General features: G+C 39.4%; 1 protein-coding gene across 2 annotated transcripts in view; it reads right to left on the minus strand.

Moving 5' to 3' along the window:
• The window catches only part of LOC145486604 (caspase-3-like), a 58,931-nt gene that overhangs the window by 26,817 nt on the left and 14,577 nt on the right, over positions 1 to 17,537 (minus strand). Inside the window, exons 3-5 of one of the 2 annotated variants that reach the window (XM_081465298.1) lie at positions 5,665 to 5,706; positions 4,869 to 4,890; positions 4,016 to 4,035 (exon numbers count right to left, since the gene is read on the minus strand). In XM_081465298.1, the coding sequence (XP_081321424.1) occupies positions 4,016 to 4,035; positions 4,869 to 4,890; positions 5,665 to 5,706 (84 nt within the window). Of the gene's footprint in view, positions 1 to 4,015; positions 4,058 to 4,868; positions 4,891 to 5,664; positions 5,707 to 17,537 lie in introns of both variants that reach the window. The other variant, XM_081465299.1, reaches the window with a different exon arrangement.

Consider the following 17,537-nt stretch of genomic DNA (forward strand, 5'->3'; position numbering starts at 1 on the left):
AATTACTGAAAATTGTCAGTATTGCTAGTGTTCTCTCGTTTCCTTAGGGATTAAAATATCTTGACGTAAGATTACAAAGAGAAAGCACACTGAAATATAATGCACAATTTTTTAGTAACCTTTCAAAATGGGTTGCCAATATGACAGGGATTAATAGATGAGGAACTTGGTCTGCAAACAGGGCAAATGAGAGGGTTTGAAGAAATTAAAGGTGCATGCTTGACCTCAGTTGGGGGGGGGGGGGGTATTGGAACTTAGCACTGCTGACGTCAAACACTGTTGAAACGGAAAAATAAATTTGAGTATAAATGAGAAAAAAACACGACATGTCCAAATTACTTAATCGCCGTTAAAACTAATCCTCTTGCTTTTTTTTAAGGGGTTCACGGCCTGCCTGTAACGAAGCGTTTATCAATTAAGGGATTGCTTAGGGAAAACATATCTTGTTTAAGGTTCTTAACCAATCGTAACATATTTTATGGCATCAGTTTGAGTCATGAGCAAACACACGAGTTTGTGTTAGTGTCGATCGGCAAGAAAGTTCTGCAAAGCGCGTTATGTGTGTGGGTCTATTCTTGCAGTGATACGATTAACAGCACTCAAGTACTCTCGAGTGTTTGGCAACAGTAAATTTTAAAAAAGGCGCTTCTGTTAATAAGGTTCCCCCATGTCTAGAAACCTGTCATTGTGCATTTTTCTTAGTGTAATGCCTACCTAAGAGAATAGGATATTTGAATTGAGTGCAACTTACCTAGAATTCATTATTTCCACACAAACGATGACTCCTGTGGAATTCAGCGAGGAAGAAATGGCGACATTTCGTAAAAAACACGCCTTCAAAACAGCGTGTTTTTGAATAAATAATTACCCTGTCCTTCAAACAAACTGATATGACGAGGAAGAAGACAAAATTTTGTATATCGTGGCCAAATAAAACGTCAAAAATATCCGGCCGATTGCAAAATATTACCATTTTACTTACTGAGAGAACGATCATGCCATGTTCAAATTTGATTTTGCCGTTCAGCGCTCTTTTTTACCGGATGTGACGTCATTTTTTGTTGGATGATTCAGATACACAAAAAGTGCCAGGCGTCGCAGAGTGTTCTCCCCCGCCCCTGCTAGCTACCTAAATAACTAACTAAGTGTAATCTATTAATTTATACCTAATGTACTTAAAAACCCAACACATAATATCTTGTTGCTTATTAACAGCATGTATCAGTGTTTGATCAGTTAATTAATATAACTCAATAATTACATGTATGTCCTCAGTGACTAACCTAACTAACCTTTGATTTTAGTCTATTAATTTTCTTCGTGTTTGTGCCGAGCTCTGCCTTCAAACTTCTACACTGTCCCACTGCTTTCTGTCTCGCTTCCTTTCGGGCCTTCATAAAGGCATTAACATCGAATCGACTGTTCTTAGTGTGTGGCATAATGCTAGCAGTTCACCTAGTGCAATATACAAGACACTGTTATGCGTTTAGCCCGGGTATTCAGATATAAGCTAAAATTCAGCAAAACAAAAACGATGTCTCAAAGATGTAAAATATTTATTTTAAATGCTGCTGTTTGGAAAACTGTTAAATTCTTTCCGAGCCAAAAACTTACCTTTGTAATGTCGAGCAAATCTACGCCATTACACCAAGAAAGTCACTCGTAGAAAGTCCATCCTTCGATGGCAAAGCCATGGCATGTTTGGTATCTTCTGAAAGCTGAAGGAACAACCTACCATATTCTTTTGTGAATGAAGCTCCACAGTTTTCCCAGAAGGCACAAGGAACCTCTATTCATATCAAACCTATCTCATCCCCAGTCTTCTCGCGAAAATTCCGAATTCCGCCACCATTTTTGAAAACATTGCAATGCAGCTTTGTGACGCGTGCTGGCCCGGCGTGATTTAGGTTTGAGAAAGGTAAATCAAAAAACCCCAGCACCGCAAACAATTTCATTTCACCGAACACCGCGGCGTGAAAAACACAAACATCGCACACCGTGGGTTTGAGATCACAGCAACACCGCAAGTTGAGATTTTATTTACCACATGACCGCATTGAAAAAACATCAACACCGCAACACCGCAAATCCCCATGTCCCCCTCCTGAAGGTTGTTGTGACCGAGTTTAGCCACCCGCACACATTAAAGAGAAATGTAGTTTGAGCTCTACCAGTGATAATTTATCGAAAGGGTTGTTACATTATACACTTACTGTATGGTCCTGAAGGAAACAGTTTTTTTTTTCCCCGAGAGTCCTGATGTTTCCCGAGACGAAGTCGGGGGAAACATTAGGACTTTCCCTCAAACAATCATATAGCAAAAACAAACAAACGAAGACGGCACAACTTATTTATTCACAACCGTCAATCCTGCTGAATGAATAAGTCTTAACTTAATTACAAATGTTTCGAAGTTCATGAAAAAGTAAATACGCTTTTATAACCCCAATAACAAATGCAAAATCATTTGGAATTATAAAAATTGATGGTAACAATTAGATATGCAATTTTCAGAGCTTTATTCATTACCCTCATAGATTCTGTTCGTTTCATATCTATTAACCACGAACACATAGAGTGGTCTGCCTGTGGTTGAAACTGAAAACAGGCAGTGTTCTCAGGTGCGCCCCCGTCAATCAAGCTGACATGAGCACGTGCTGAAGATCACGCCATTTTTTAATTTAGCCATGCAGTGATTACGTGCTGTTGTATTCGGCGCGCGGGCAACAACTACGCAATAGTATCCCGATCGGGATACAATTGAATTTGATCAGCGGCACGTGACCAAGAATCAAACAAATACAGTGACCGTTTTGTTAAGTAAAAGTCTAGGTATATAACAATTTGCGTTGTTACATTTCGCGCTAAAGGAAATGTTACAATTTGCGTTAAAAAGTTGTTACAATTCGCGTTTAAGAAATTGTTACATTATGCGTCAAAAGTTGTTAAAATTCGAGTTAATTTTACATTTTGCGTCAAAAGTTGTCACATTTTGCGTTAGTTGTTACATTTTGCGGTGTAACAGGGGTCAACTAGGAAAGCGAATCGTTTACTTGACTCCCATACTTAAGCTTTAATAATAAAAAGTTCTGACCAACTTATAGTGCAAACATTAAAAAGTAGTAATTTAATTTGTAAATGTAATCTGTGAGAAATAAAGTATGTTGACAACAATTAGTTGTCAACAACTACGCTTTGACCGTTTTTCCCCTGTGTGGGAATCATTAGTTTAGTTGTCCACAACTACTGAAACATAAAACAGATTTCAGCATGCATATTGTGTTTTGAGTATGCATAGTAAACGTTAGTTCCCAAGCTCTCCTGACCTGATTTAGCTCTCGGCAACTAACACTCTACTGTGTGGAATTCTCCCATCGGACACAATTAGCAGTTGTCGATAACATTTAGCTGTCGATAGTAAGTTGTTGTCGACAGCTAAATGTGGAGGTCCTAAAGCTTGTATAGTGTCTTTCAAATTGAAATTCTACCTCCCTTGATTATGACAGCTTGTCTATGAAAATGATGCAAAGATAGCTTCTTGAAGTATTTCATCCCCCAGGCTTTTCATCCCATCAACGCCTCTCTTCCCGCATTACACCTTAATCGGCCATTCCCTCTCCGGCCGTTGAAGACAACCTTTCTGAAGTTTTCAAACCCACATCTGCCATCACCTGCTTCAAAAGGCTGATTAAAGATTACCCGTAATTAGCGAATCACAATACCTTTGAAGCCCTTTCTAGGAAAAAATTCCAACTCACAGCATGGAACGGCCCTTGCCGTCAGCGGCTTGGGGTCAATCTAACAAATAGTCTGGGAGCTTGAGTATTCCCGTGGTAATTTTTGGAAGAAAACAAACCAGTTAGCTAGTGGTGTTCAGTTGACCATAAGGAATGTAAACACATGTTGGCAATTTTGTTAAGAAGGTATTTATGGGGGTCTACATATGACTGGCGTGATAAAAAGTGGAAATCTTAGGCAGCAGGGGCATTTATTATGTAAAATCGTTAACACTCACATTCGTTGTTTTTCTGGGACCTCTCAAGTTCTCCCTTCAGCTCTGAAAAATGAAACAAAACGGCTAACTTAGGCCCCATCCACATCATGTATGCATTTTCGAAAGGGTACATTTTCAATGGCGCTTTTTCGTCCAAAAACGGATCAAAGCCTCAACGCCCTCACTTCCGTTTTCACAGAGTTTTTTTTTTTCCAAAATCCACACGTAACGCTCGAAAATTCGTTTAGCTGTCGATAGCAAGTAGTTGTGGACAACTAAATGTGGAGGCCCTCAAACTTGTATAGCGTCTTTCAAATTGAAATTCTATTTCCCTTAATTATGACAGCTTGCCTATAAAAATGATGCAAAGATAGCTTCTTGAAGTATTTCATCCCCCAGGCTTTTCATCCAATCAACCCCTCTCTTCATGCATTACGCCTTAATCGCCATTCCCTCTCCGGCCGTTGAAGACAACCTTTCTCAAGTTTTCAAACCCACATTTGTTATCACCTGCTTCAAGTGGCTTATTAAAGATGACCCATAATAAACGAATCACAAGAACTTTGAAGCCCTACCTAGGAAAAAAATTGTAACTCAGAGCATGGAACGGCCCCTCCCGCCAGCGGCTTGGCGTCAATCTAATAAATAGTCTGGGATCTTACGTATTCCCGTGATAATTTTTGAAAGAAAACAAACCAGTTAGCTAGTAGTGTTCAGTTGACCATAAGAAATCTAAACACATGTTGGCAATTTTGTTAAGAGGGTATTTATGGGGGTCTACATATGATTGGTGTGATACAAAGTGGAAATCTTAGGCAGCAGGGGCATTTATTATGTGGAATCGTTAACACTCACGTTCGTTGTTTTCTGGGACCTCTCAAGTTCTCTCTTCAGCTCTGAAAAATGAAACAAAACGGCTAACTTGAGCCCCATCCACATCATGTATGCATTTTCGAAAGGATGCATTTTCGATGACGCGTTTTCGTCCAAAAACGCATCAAAGCCTCAGCGCCGTCACTACCGTTTTCACAGAATTGTTTTTTCTAAATCCACACGTAACGCTCGAAAATTCGTTTAGCTGTCGATAGCGAGTACTTGTGGACAACTAAATGTGGAGGCCCTCAAGCTTGTATAGCGTCTTTCAAATTGAAATTCTACATCCCTTGATTATGACAGCTTACCTATGAAAATCATGCAAAGATAGGTTCTTACAGTATTTCATCCCCCAGGGTTTTCATCCCATTAACGCCTCTCTTCCCGCATTACACCTTAATCGCCTTTCCCTCTCCGGCCATTGAACATAACCTTCCTGAAGTTTTCAAACCCACATCTCTCATCCCCTGCTTCAAGTGGCTGATCAAAGATGACCCGTAATAAGCGAATCACAAGACCTTTAAAGCCCTTCCTAGGAAAAAATTCCAACTCACAGCATGGAACGGCCCTTGCCGCCAGCGGCTTGGGGTCCATCTAATAAATAGTCTGGGAGCTTACGTATTCCCGTGATAATTTTTGCAAGAAAACAAACCAGTTAGCTAGTAGTGTTCAATCTAAACACATGTTGGCAATTTTGTTAAGAGGGTATTTATGGGGGTCTACATATGATTGGTGTGATACAAAGTGGAAATCTTAGGCAGCAGGGGCATTTATTATGTGGAATCGTTAACACTCACGTTCGTTGTCTCTCTGGAACCTCTCAAGGTCTGCGTTTCCGTCTGAAAAATGAAACAAAACGGCTAACTTAGGCTCCATCCACATTTTCAATGCTCTTGTAGGCGTTTGGAAATGTGGTCAAACATGGCCTTTTGTGTTTTATATATTACTTATACAATCGTAACAGTCGTAAGAAGAAAACCTTTCAAGCAAATCCTATGTGATACCAGAAAAGGTAATTTCTTTTTGGAGAAATTCTAAAGGCCCTACTGACGTCTAGGAATTCTTTGCCAGTTATAACTGGTTGTACAACCACTAACAAATCTTACGCACACGGACATTTATTTTGTGGTACATGATGACTTACCTTCGTCTGTTTGTTTGAAAATCTTAATTTATTTTTTTTGCCGTGAAAAATTAAAAAAAAAAAAAAAACAGCTTAAGCCTACCCACACTAGTGGGTTTTCAAAACGATGGGTTGTGGTACCAAATTTAAGTGTACATTTTGAGTAAATGGCACAACCGTAACTTATGCATGTGTATGTGATGTCAACGGCGTCAGTCTCCACTCTAATCCGATAGGGTTCCGTATTCAAAAGTTTTTCCGGCTCTGAGCAACGTTTTAACTTCATGTAGTTTTAATCACATTAGTGTAGGCGTTAGGCGAAAACTCTTAAGAGGTGCCCTCTGTGATTTTCAACTATGGCCATTTGGACCAGAAAAAATCAAATTCCTCAAATTTTCTCAGATGAATGGTCTAGATAAGTGATTCACAAAAAGATAACTTTCAGTTCAATTCGATTCGTAATTTAGCGCTGGGGCCACCATCTTGGTTTTGCCCCTCTGAGAGGGCTTTTAGCGGCCATTTTAGGGCACATTTTTAACAATTTGCCATACAAAGAAAACGATCTAACTCCGGGTAAAAACCCTTTATTCGAGACAAGCAAATGTTTCTTGTTACATCGAGAGGCTGTTTTGGCAATTTGATCATCACCTGATTTTTCTACAGAATTTTAAGTTTCTCCCCTTTCGGACTACTCATGAAGCGCCATAAAAAAGGCGAAGTTTAAAGGAAAATATCGCCAAAAGTACATCACTTGAAATCCCAAAATTACCCTCCACTTAAAGAGCAATGTCTCACCTGTGAAAACATACAATAAAATTTTGGGGCAGTTAAAACTGTAAAATGTTAGAAGAAGAAGTTTAAGCTGTGTTTTTGTCAACAAAGACCACTGTCCTAATTAGCATAATAACGTGAAAATAATGATGCACAGAGAAAACAATGATATATTCCACTTATCTCGCGACATGTCGACAACTGGATGTTCCACGATGCCTCATATTATATTTCCAGTATGTTTCAGCCACATTTTCGGTGATTAGTGTACGAAATCACTCTCAGACATCGCCACGGTTAAGCAGATTTCAACTCTCCGAAGCCCGCTTCATAACATCTATCAATATTATTTGTCTTTCGCCTCATAAGCCGCCGTTTACAAGAAGTTTAACAATTTGCTGAGATCCTAACTGACCCAGAAGTCTGTTAGCAGCCTTTAAAATCTTCCTTTTAATCGACGATTCTCATCGAGAACTCGTTTAAGCTCAGTTCTGTTTTGATCTGTTATGCACCCGCCATGATTCCACAGATTGCGTTACATTTGACAAATGCGCATTCAACGGGTAGGGGTAGGGTGGGTAGGAAGTAAAAATGTAACCGACATTAAAGCCATTTTACGCATTTCTGTGAAAAGAAAAGAAAAAAGAAAACGATAGACAGTATCAGGTCAAAAGATTATGATCTGTGTATCTTGATCAGCTTTATCAGTTCATCAGTGAGGCCCTATTAGGGGTTTTCGGGATACTGGATATTTGGGTAAAACGTTAATAGGATGCAAGAAATTTAGGGGAAATATTAATGGGGTAGAGCATGTTTAGATCAGATAAAACAGGACATTAATTGAGTAGGAAATCGTTGAGCTGGATTTAACAGGATACAAGATATTTAGGACAAAAATTAACAGGATAAGGGATACACCGGCACCTCCCCCCCCCCCCCTCTCCCCCTCTCCCACTATGGGGCCTCAACAATGGTCAGTTATTTAGGATAAAATAAATGTATGTCAACTGCTATAAGCATTTATTCTGGACTCTTAGTACTTATATCACGGTGGAATATGAAAGTTTTGTATCAGATTTTAGGGGTTTTAAGGTTAGGTAACGCAGCTCCTTGTTAGTAATTTCGAAGCCCACAGTTGTTACACTGAATAGATAGATAAAGACGGGGCTGGAGAAATAAACAGAGAATGAAATGTGTCCCGAATTCTGTACCGTTTAACACGAATTTCTTACATGGCAACCTTTGTATCTGCAAAGAGATCGAGGCACAACATTTCACACTATATTTGTAAACAACTATCCTAATCTCATTGACAGCCATTAGTTTTTGACGAGAATTTTCATTTATTACAAATAGAATACGAATAGAACTCCAATAAAAAGCCTCTTACTTCTGTTTTTTTTGTTCAGCATTATACTTGTGTCTTTCGCTGCCCGAAATGCCATCAAATGGTGAGAAAGGCAACAGACTGACAAGCAGTGCGCAAGAAAAGTTTTTCCCGGGTCAGGAAACGGCCATAAAAGTCGAAGCAATTACTGTAGCACAAAAGATGAGGCGCTCAAAAGATGAGGCCAGAATTAGGCGGTTCACCTGTTATGAGTTCCTGACTCCTTGCCACGTTTAATCCTTCCTCTCGAGAATGGCTTCAAAGCTTAGAAACAGACAGGAGAAGGTCCTCCAAGAAGACACAACAACCGCTGAGAATCAAGCTGCAGATATTTTTGACAAGTGTCAATTAACTCATCCAATTGCTTATGACTCATTCAACTTGTGTGCCTTAAACGCATCTACAATGTCTTTAAAAAGCTAAGCGTCAACATTGGTGCTTCGCTTGATAGATGCGGGTATTTTAAAGCGCCCTGCATAGGGTTGAAAACTAGTCTTGTGCAGACATGCAGCTGTGCTCCATCACAGAACTGAACGACATTAGCGGCTGTGGGGTGCCTCAGGCTCATAACGAATGGTGCCTACAAAATGCAAACGTGTTTCCGCCAGATTAAGAAAACGTGAAAAAGTAGATCTTAGCCAGGGTTATTAGAATCCACAAAGAAAACTGGGGGTAGTTATTAATTTTTCCGAGATAATTAGCTACTGCTGACGGCAGCATTTTTCTGAAAAAAAAAGTAAAGATATTTCTTCACAGATTCTCCTAAGGTTCGCCTTTACATGCAGAAAACTAAACATATTAAAAAACATCTTTAAACTACGTGGTAACATTAAACCACTTTTGATATGTATTTAATAACAGAATCGTCGCAACAGCACTCCTCTGGCTTAGCCAAAATACAGTCTACATAACTTTTCCTCGCAGCCAAAAACTAATGCATTGTCGAATAGGCTTGCCACTTCCAATTCATACCATAAAATGTAGCTGTAATCACCCCTTTGTTAAAAGTTAAATGAGTTGTTTCATCCTTTCGAAAACTTTGTCGGTGTCCGTTACTTTTTTTCCTGTTACTTTCCAAGTAAGTTAAACATTGACGTCTCTCGCAGTTGTTTTGCGCGCGCATTATGCCATCTACAGTTGAATTTCAGTATGATTTTTTCTACGGATACGATAAAAGGTAGTTTCTCAGCTGGAAGCCGCTCACAGTTAGTGCTTAGCGATATGCTGCTTTTCTGGTAATCCCGGTTTTAGTACAGGCTCGTAGTTTTAGTGCGAAATTTGTTTCGGCCACAACAGAATTTTTTTTTAAGTCGCACGCTTGGTAGGGTAGTTAATTACGTCACTAGTTCCAACCCAAGCGCGCGCCTGGCGTTTAAACCATGCCTAAAAAAGAAGGTACCGTCCTTAACTGTCCTTCAGTAATTTTCTGAACATTTTCTTTTCTGATGGAAAAGTGACACGGCTAAGAAAATGTAAGAAGTTTCAATAAAACGTCGCTTATCATTACTTCCTGCGCACTATTCGTCAGCCTGTTGTCTTTTGCAAAATTTGATGGCACTTCCGGCAGCGAAAGACACAACTGTCCCGCTTTATCTGATCTAAACATGCTCTACCGCATTAATTTTTCCCCTAAATTTCTTGCATCCTGTTAATTTTTAACCCAAATATCCAGTCTCCTGAAAACCCCTAATAGAGCCTCACTGATGAACTGATAAAGCTGATCAAGATACACAGATCATAATCTTTTGACTTGATACTGTCTATCGTTTTCTTTTTTTTTTTTTCTATTTTTTTTTTTTTAATACACGACCCCCCCCCCCCCCCCACCCTACCCTGCAAAAATAACCTAGAAAATGCCTGCAAGCAGAAGCTCATGTTCAAATCATTCTGGGAAAGCCAGTAACTAGTTTAGTCACAGAAATGCGTAAAATGGCTTTAATGTCGGTTACATTTTTACTTCCTACCCACCCTACCCCTACCCGTTGGAATGCGCATTTGTCAAATGTAACGCAATCTGTGGAATAATGGCGGGTGCATAACAGATCAAAACAGAACTGAGCTTAAACGAGTTCTCGATGAGAATCGTCGATTAAAAGGAAGATTTTAAAGGCTGCTAACAGACTTCTGGGTCAGTTAGGATCTCAGCAAATTGTTAAACTTCTTGTAAACGGCGGCTTATGAGGCGAAAGACAAATAATATTGATAGATGTTATGAAGCGGGCTTCGGAGAGTTGAAATCTGCTTAACCGTGGCGATGTCTGAGAGTGATTTCGTACACTAATCACCGAAAATGTGGCTGAAACATACTGGAAATATAACATGAGGCATCGTGGAACATCCAGTTGTCGACATGTCGCGAGATAAGTGGAATATATCATTATTTCCTCTGTGCATCGTTATTTTCACGTTATTATGCTAATTAGGACAGTGGTCTTTGTTGACAAAAACACAGCTTAAACTTCTTCTTCTAACATTTTACAGTTTTAACTGCCCCAAAATTTTATTGCATGTTTTCATAGGTGAGACATTGCTCTTTAAGTGGAGGGTAATTTTGGGATCTCAAGTGATGTACTTTTGGCGATATTTTCCTTTAAACTTCGCCTTTTTTATGGCGCTTCATGAGTAGTCCGAAAAGGGAGAAACTTAAAATTCTGTAGAAAAATCAGGTGATGATCAAATTGCCAAAACAGCCTCTCAATGTAACAAGAAACATTTGCTTGTCTCGAATAAAGGGTTTTTACCCGGAGTTAGATCGTTTTCTTTGTATGGCAAATTGTTAAAAATGTGCCCTAAAATGGCCGCTGAAAGCCCTCTCAGAGGGGCAAAACCAAGATGGTGGCCCCAGCGCTAAATTACGAATCGAATTGAACTGAAAGTTATATTTTTGTGAATCACTTATCTAGACCATTCATCTGAGAAAGTTTGAGGAATTTGATTTTTTCTGGTCCAAATGGCCATAGTTGAAAATTACAGAGGGCACCTGTTAAGAGAGTGTGCGTTTTCAAACACTGAAAAGGCTATCTTTAAAACGAGGAACGGGGAATTGGAGAATGGGAATGGGAATGGGAAATGAGGAACGGGGAACGGGGAACGGGGAATCTTTAAAATGAGGAATCTTTAAAAGCGGGAATCTTTAAAATGGGGAATCTTTAAAAGCGGGAATCTTTAAAACGGGGAATCTTTAAAAGCGGGAATCTTTAAAAGCGGGAATTTTTAAAAGCGGGAATCATTAAAATGGGGAATCTTTAAAAGCGAGAATCTTTAAAATGGGGAATCTTTAAAAGCGGGAATCTTTAAAACGAGGAATCTTTAAAAGCGGGAATCTTTAAAACGGGGAATCTTTAAAACGGGGAATAGTTAATAGCGTTAATCTTTACTTAGAAGTGAACGAGAATCTCTCAGTTTCCCACCGGAAGCTATTTATTCTGTCACATGTATCAACTCAACAGGTACAGAGACAGTTGTGGTATTTATTCATTGTTATTATATTGCACGCTATTAAAGCACATCGGTTTAACGGGATAGTAGAGCGGTTGAAATCTCGATTCTCACTCTTTGGGCATGAGATCCGCTAGACCGCCGACCAAAGAATCGAACCGCCTGGATTTATCTTAACTCCGTTTCACAGCGATGAATATTTGTCGTAGCCTTATCATGTGCTAATGGAAGGACTTACGACTTAACGACAAATATATGGCAGGGAAAACACGTTTTTGGTTATTTAATCGATAAATCAACAGTCCCCTAAATCTGGTTCACATGACGTCGCTAAAATTCAAACTACAAAACTGTTAATCATCCTGAGATTTTACTTTCATGATGTATAAGAGCAGCTGGAAACTAATATTCATACAAATTTTCGCTCCAAGTGGGTTCTTGGTTTTGTAATAGACTACGCTTGAATTTCTAAGCTTTTTCGTGACGCGGCATTTACATGACGGGCAATAAAGCTGTCATGTTGGTTAAAAGAGTGACTTATTTCGCGGAATTTGGCTATCTGAACAGTTCATGTATTAGAAAAAGTATTACTTTTAAAATGTTTTTGAGTTCCTGAAGAGATAAATTCACGCTTTTGTAGCAAAACGCAGTGACAGATGTTTCTGTTGGTTTCCGGCCGCCATCCGGATGGGCGCCAGCATGGCGTCTCCATCAAAATCTCTATAAATTTGGGTACAAAATTTCTCCGCATATCTTGCGTAAGAAACATTGCTGTGACCTGAATCTTGGCGAAAGTCTTTGCATATTTACCTTCTTTCTCTTCAAGATTCTGGACTTTATCATTTGAACTTTTTTGATTTTGTTATTGTGATTTATTTTGAACGGCGTGACACTGAAAACCAGCAATAGAGTAATTCGATGCTCGATGCCCGAACGATGTGGCGGCGAATTTCGCGTATAATCCGTCATTGTGTGCTTAATGATACCTCTTTCTACGCCATGCAGTCATGCAAAGACAATTTCAAAGTGCCCATTGCATTCACTTTAAAGAAGAAAGAATCGGTCGCTTCGAAGGTCTTCCACAGTTTAAGTGGAATGATCTCGGCGAACAAGATGTGATAGGGGAAGGGATGTTTGGAGCCGTTTTCATCACAAAAACCAGGAACAAGGACGGAAAGTCGAAACAGTGGTTGACAAGAAATCACCTGCTTTTAAAGATTCCCGCTTAAAAAAGATTCCCCATTTTAAAGATTCCCGCTTTTAAAGATTCCCCATTTTAAAGATTCCCACTTTTAAAGATTCCCACTTTTAAAGATTCCCCGTTTTAAAGATTCCCGCTTTTAAAGATTCCCCAGTTTAAAGATTCCCGCTTTTAAAGATTCCCCAGTTTAAAGATTCCCCGTTTCCCGTTCCCCGTTTACCGTTTCCCGTTCCCCGTTCCCGTTCCCCGTTCCCGTTCCCCGTTCCCATTCCCCGATTCTCCCATTCCCCGATTCTCCCATTCCCCGTTCCCCGTTTTAAAGATAGCACACTAAAAATGCATTAGTGTTAAAATAAGGCTCTTTAACTTTATTATTTATGTAAATGGAAGGAGCTGAGCCAAACCAAATCGTACTAGTAAAAGGTCGTAATTACAGAGTTTTCATACTCTATTTGAAAACCATGAAAACGTTTGCTGGAGCAGGTCTAAAAACTCTCCCCAAAGTTATTACTTTGCTCTTATAAACCGAGCACGAAGTCTGTATGGGAGAATCTTGACCGAGGTCGTGAGTACAGACCGAACACAGTGAGGTTTTTACACACGAGCGACCAAGATTCTTCATACAGACCGACTAAGCTCGGTTAAGGTGGCTGAACACCGTTTTTGATACCTGTGTTTCATTTACCTTTTTCTCTAAACCCTTGATCTCACATTCACCAAAAATGGCAGCAAGGAAATTAACAACACAAACTTTTTGTTTTTGATGGTTAAGCCGACGTATGTGCCGTTGCCATGGCAACATGAATAAAAAAAAACAGGCCTTTAAAATCGGTTTTGTTTATTTGTAGAAAATCTAATCACTAGATTTTCGTTATAATTTGCATGCAACAAGCTTGTAACGATTCTCACAAGTTAACACCAATTTGCTCATGATTTAACAGAGCGATCTTTAATTATCCTTTGTTGAAGGTTCACCGGAATATCTTGAATTTCCTTTGTTAAAGTTCAATTATTTTCAATACTCCAGTTACTTATTTCCTAAAGCACTTTCGTGCCAAATTTCGTGAAATTTTAATGAGTGGTTCTCGAGAAATTGGCGTATTTCCGAGAGTTCAAATTTTCATTGAATTGATATTTTTTAACTTACTACGCATGCACTGCATTTAACTAGGTTCTTTCGGTAAGAAAGAAAAAACTGAGAATTGCTGGGTTCTTTGCATCGTTACCTTAATAATAATAATCTTTGTTGAGGAATCTTTTTCACGTACATGTGGTTTTCGAAAAGGACCTCAAAGATTAATGTTAATTAATAGAACTAAAAATATGAAATTTATAAAACACTTAACACTTATCTTTGTGATAAAAAACTAAAGTCATCAATACACTGCGTTCAGTTATAGAGAAAATTGCACAGATGCTGCGGGTGTTGAGTAAATAACATGATCGCTCTATTGATGGCATTGATGGCATTTTTTTTTGCAATCCTTGTGCGCGCGCTGAATTGCATCAGCAAAAGCGCGCGCGAAAACTGTGTTCGGCCACCTTAATAAGATGTTTATAGTATGGCAAGCAGGAGAAATTTAATTCGTTTAGCGCAACTGGTTTGTACTAGCCGACATTAGGGAGTTTTTAGCAAACCACGACGGCGACGGCGATGAGAGTGTCACCAAACAAAAGGTTTAACTAGCAGAACAATGGCTGTGCACGTGCGTTTTGAATCTTGGTACATTTTTATGTCGTCCTCTGCAAAACAACAACGTGAAATGACTAAATTCTACGTATTTTCGAGAACACGAACCGCACTGGCTAAGCATGTTAAGCCTGAGCAAGCTTTTAGACCGATAGACGCACTGAACTGATTTACACAGTTGCGACATTCGAAGGTATAATATTAATTCATTTTTTAAAGAAGTATTCTTTAAATAAATGCCCCCCAGGCCCGCAGTGTCAAAAATGATGTCATAGGGAAGAAGAGTCAACTACTCAAAGTTTATGAAAGCTAGAGGCAAAATTCAATGTAGATCAGACTACCCATGATTTTATTTAGTCCCTGCATTTAGAAGTTGGTTCAAAGAGCTCTTTGATTAAGGTTACTGTATAGCTACACGCGGGTGTTTTAAGTACAGTCAACCACCACAAACCGGTAGAAGATCAAGGTAAGAGAGTGAATCCCTCATATATATAGAAAGCCCAAGGTAATCCATCTCTAGTTAGTTTTAGACATGGTACCCAGTTCGTTCTAGGATGATTCTCACATACGTGGACAGGCCCAAAGACTTTCTTGAGATATTCTGAAACGAAATGACGGGAAATGTGGTGAAGTCATTTTCTATGTTTTGGCTTGCAAAAGAAGTTTTATGTTTTTGCACTCCCAGCCATCTTTCTGTTCGGCTGCAAATTACAGTCCTCGTTGTTTTGTCATTATTGTGTTGATCGCTTGAAGCGACGGGACCATTATTCATTATGCGAAAGCAAGTTTAGCCCTTGTTAGAACGCTATTTTAAAGAATTTTGAAAGAACATTTGTTCTCTCATAAACTGGACTTAATTAGCCCTCAATGACTGGGTCTATTTTTTCCTTTCAGTAAAGGCAGGAAACGGCTCGAGACGGGCCTGCCCCAATTTGCTCATCCAAACGCACCATTTTAATCCGCTGCAAAATCCTGGAGGAAAAAAAAAACATGAAGAATTTCCCTAACAATCGAATTGCCATGAAAGAATCATAAGTCTTTTTCTTACAATCAAAAAATCTTTTCACTTTCTTCCTCTCGAATATAACCAACTTGACACGGTGCAAGCGACTGTGAAAGCCTTATGTCAACACAATGTTGAAAACCCGGGGGGTACTCCCATATAAAAAGGCCGCTGGCATGCTCGTCGTCTCGCTTAGGGCTATAAATCAAAGTTTTTGGTCTCACTCAGAGTGTTCGGGACAAACTCCACTATTTTTAGCTGTCAAAGTATGTTTTCGGATGCATTCGCAGAGTTAGTAATTAAAAAACACATTTATCTCCATTTTTAGGCTCGATTACCGAAGGAGTCTCCAATCCGGTCTACTAGCGCTGGCTCCTTTCCTGAACAGGATTGAACAGCGCCTGGAAATACTGACTATTTCGTTTTAAGTGGTATCGTATAGGGGTCAAATAAAGCTCCAGCCGGCTTCAGTTCTTGTTTTCGGAAGGGGTGACGCATCACATATTCAAAGGTCAGACGACAGGAGTTCGCAATGTCGGTCTTTCTTAATAGTTTCTCATTGGTTTTTAAAACATAAACCGTTCTTTGGGATCAAAAATATTCGGCCAGCAGTGCGGGTGGCGGCTCAGATTTTCTTCAGATATTAGCGTACAAAAGAGATGGTCGAGGAAAGTCGTCGGGGGTGGTGTCTATTTGGTGCTGCAGAATGTAAACAATTACGAAATTAGGTTATGACAAAACTTTCCTGCTATCCGGCCGACGAAAGGGTCACAACGGACAGACAACTGGAATAAACAATAATCGTTGTAATGACAGGTTTGCCTTCGGAAATCTTTCGCGTCTTGGGTTCATTGTTGTCGTTTGTATCCTGGCAGGTTGGAACACCGTCTTGCTCATTTCGTTCCTCTATTACAGTGGAAACCCGCCCTATGGTCACCTCGTTATTACGGCTACTGTTTTTTTGTCCCGGCGAAACGCCCATACATTTTTTCTATAAGAAAACCCCGTTAATGAGGCCACCCCGTTAATACGACCAACGGCCACATTTTGAAATTCCAACGTGTATAATCCTTTACAATTTTACCCCGTTTATACGGCCACTCGAACCAGTTATATTCATCTTTCCATTATTAAAATTTTATCCACTGATTCAAGTTTCAGTTTTATATCTATCTTAATCATATCTGTATTCCCGATGCTTCCCGATGCAGTTTCTTAGAAGTGCAATTGTGATCATGTGCGGTATATCTGTTAAGACGTCACTCAATTTAGACGAGTCATGAGGTCTGATCCTACTCCGTTAACACGGTCACCCTGTTATTACGGCCAAATTTTCATGCATGGCCTGTTGGTGACCATATTAACGGTACGTTCAACATACCTCGTGCATACAATGTACTTACGACCACTTGCTTAAAGGTCTCTTGTGAAAATTGGTTGCACTAAGACATTGGACTAGAAACAGATACAATTCAGATGAAAAACTTCAGAGACAAAAAGAGCATAAAGGATATGATTAAGCTTGCCACTATGATTTTGATGGTGGTGATTCGCGACAAGCAAAAATAAAATAATTTCGGTAGTTCCCTAAGAATATTCACAGAAAACCAAAGGATCAAATAAACACACACTCAACTGGGATAAATGTCAAACGTAAAAACGAATTCAAGTAATTGATTAATTGTTACATGCAAAAAACTAAATGAAATTGAAATATCGTTTAAGAAAGCAGATTTTTCTTCCATCCCCTTGCAAGCAGGGTGTGGATGGGTGTGGGAGGGGGGGGGGGGAGGTGACTTCACGTTGCCACTATTTAATGTCGAAGTAGCTCTTCCCGGCATCAGAGTTCCCCCTGTACACCCTCCTCGAAGGGGCTAGAAAGGAAAAGCACTACTGTCTGAACAAATTTCCTTTTTTTTAACAATCCATTTCATTATTTCGGTTTAGTTTTGAAATTCAAAACAGTTGAGTATTTGTTGAACTATCTTGTTTTGTAGATATTCTTGAGTTACAATCCCAATTATTAGGTTTCAACTACATTTTGCCAGGGTGAAAAT

This window comes from Orbicella franksi, chromosome 5, assembly GCF_964199315.1.
Source record: "Orbicella franksi chromosome 5, jaOrbFran1.1, whole genome shotgun sequence".
NCBI classification, from domain to species: Eukaryota; Metazoa; Cnidaria; class Anthozoa; order Scleractinia; family Merulinidae; genus Orbicella; species Orbicella franksi.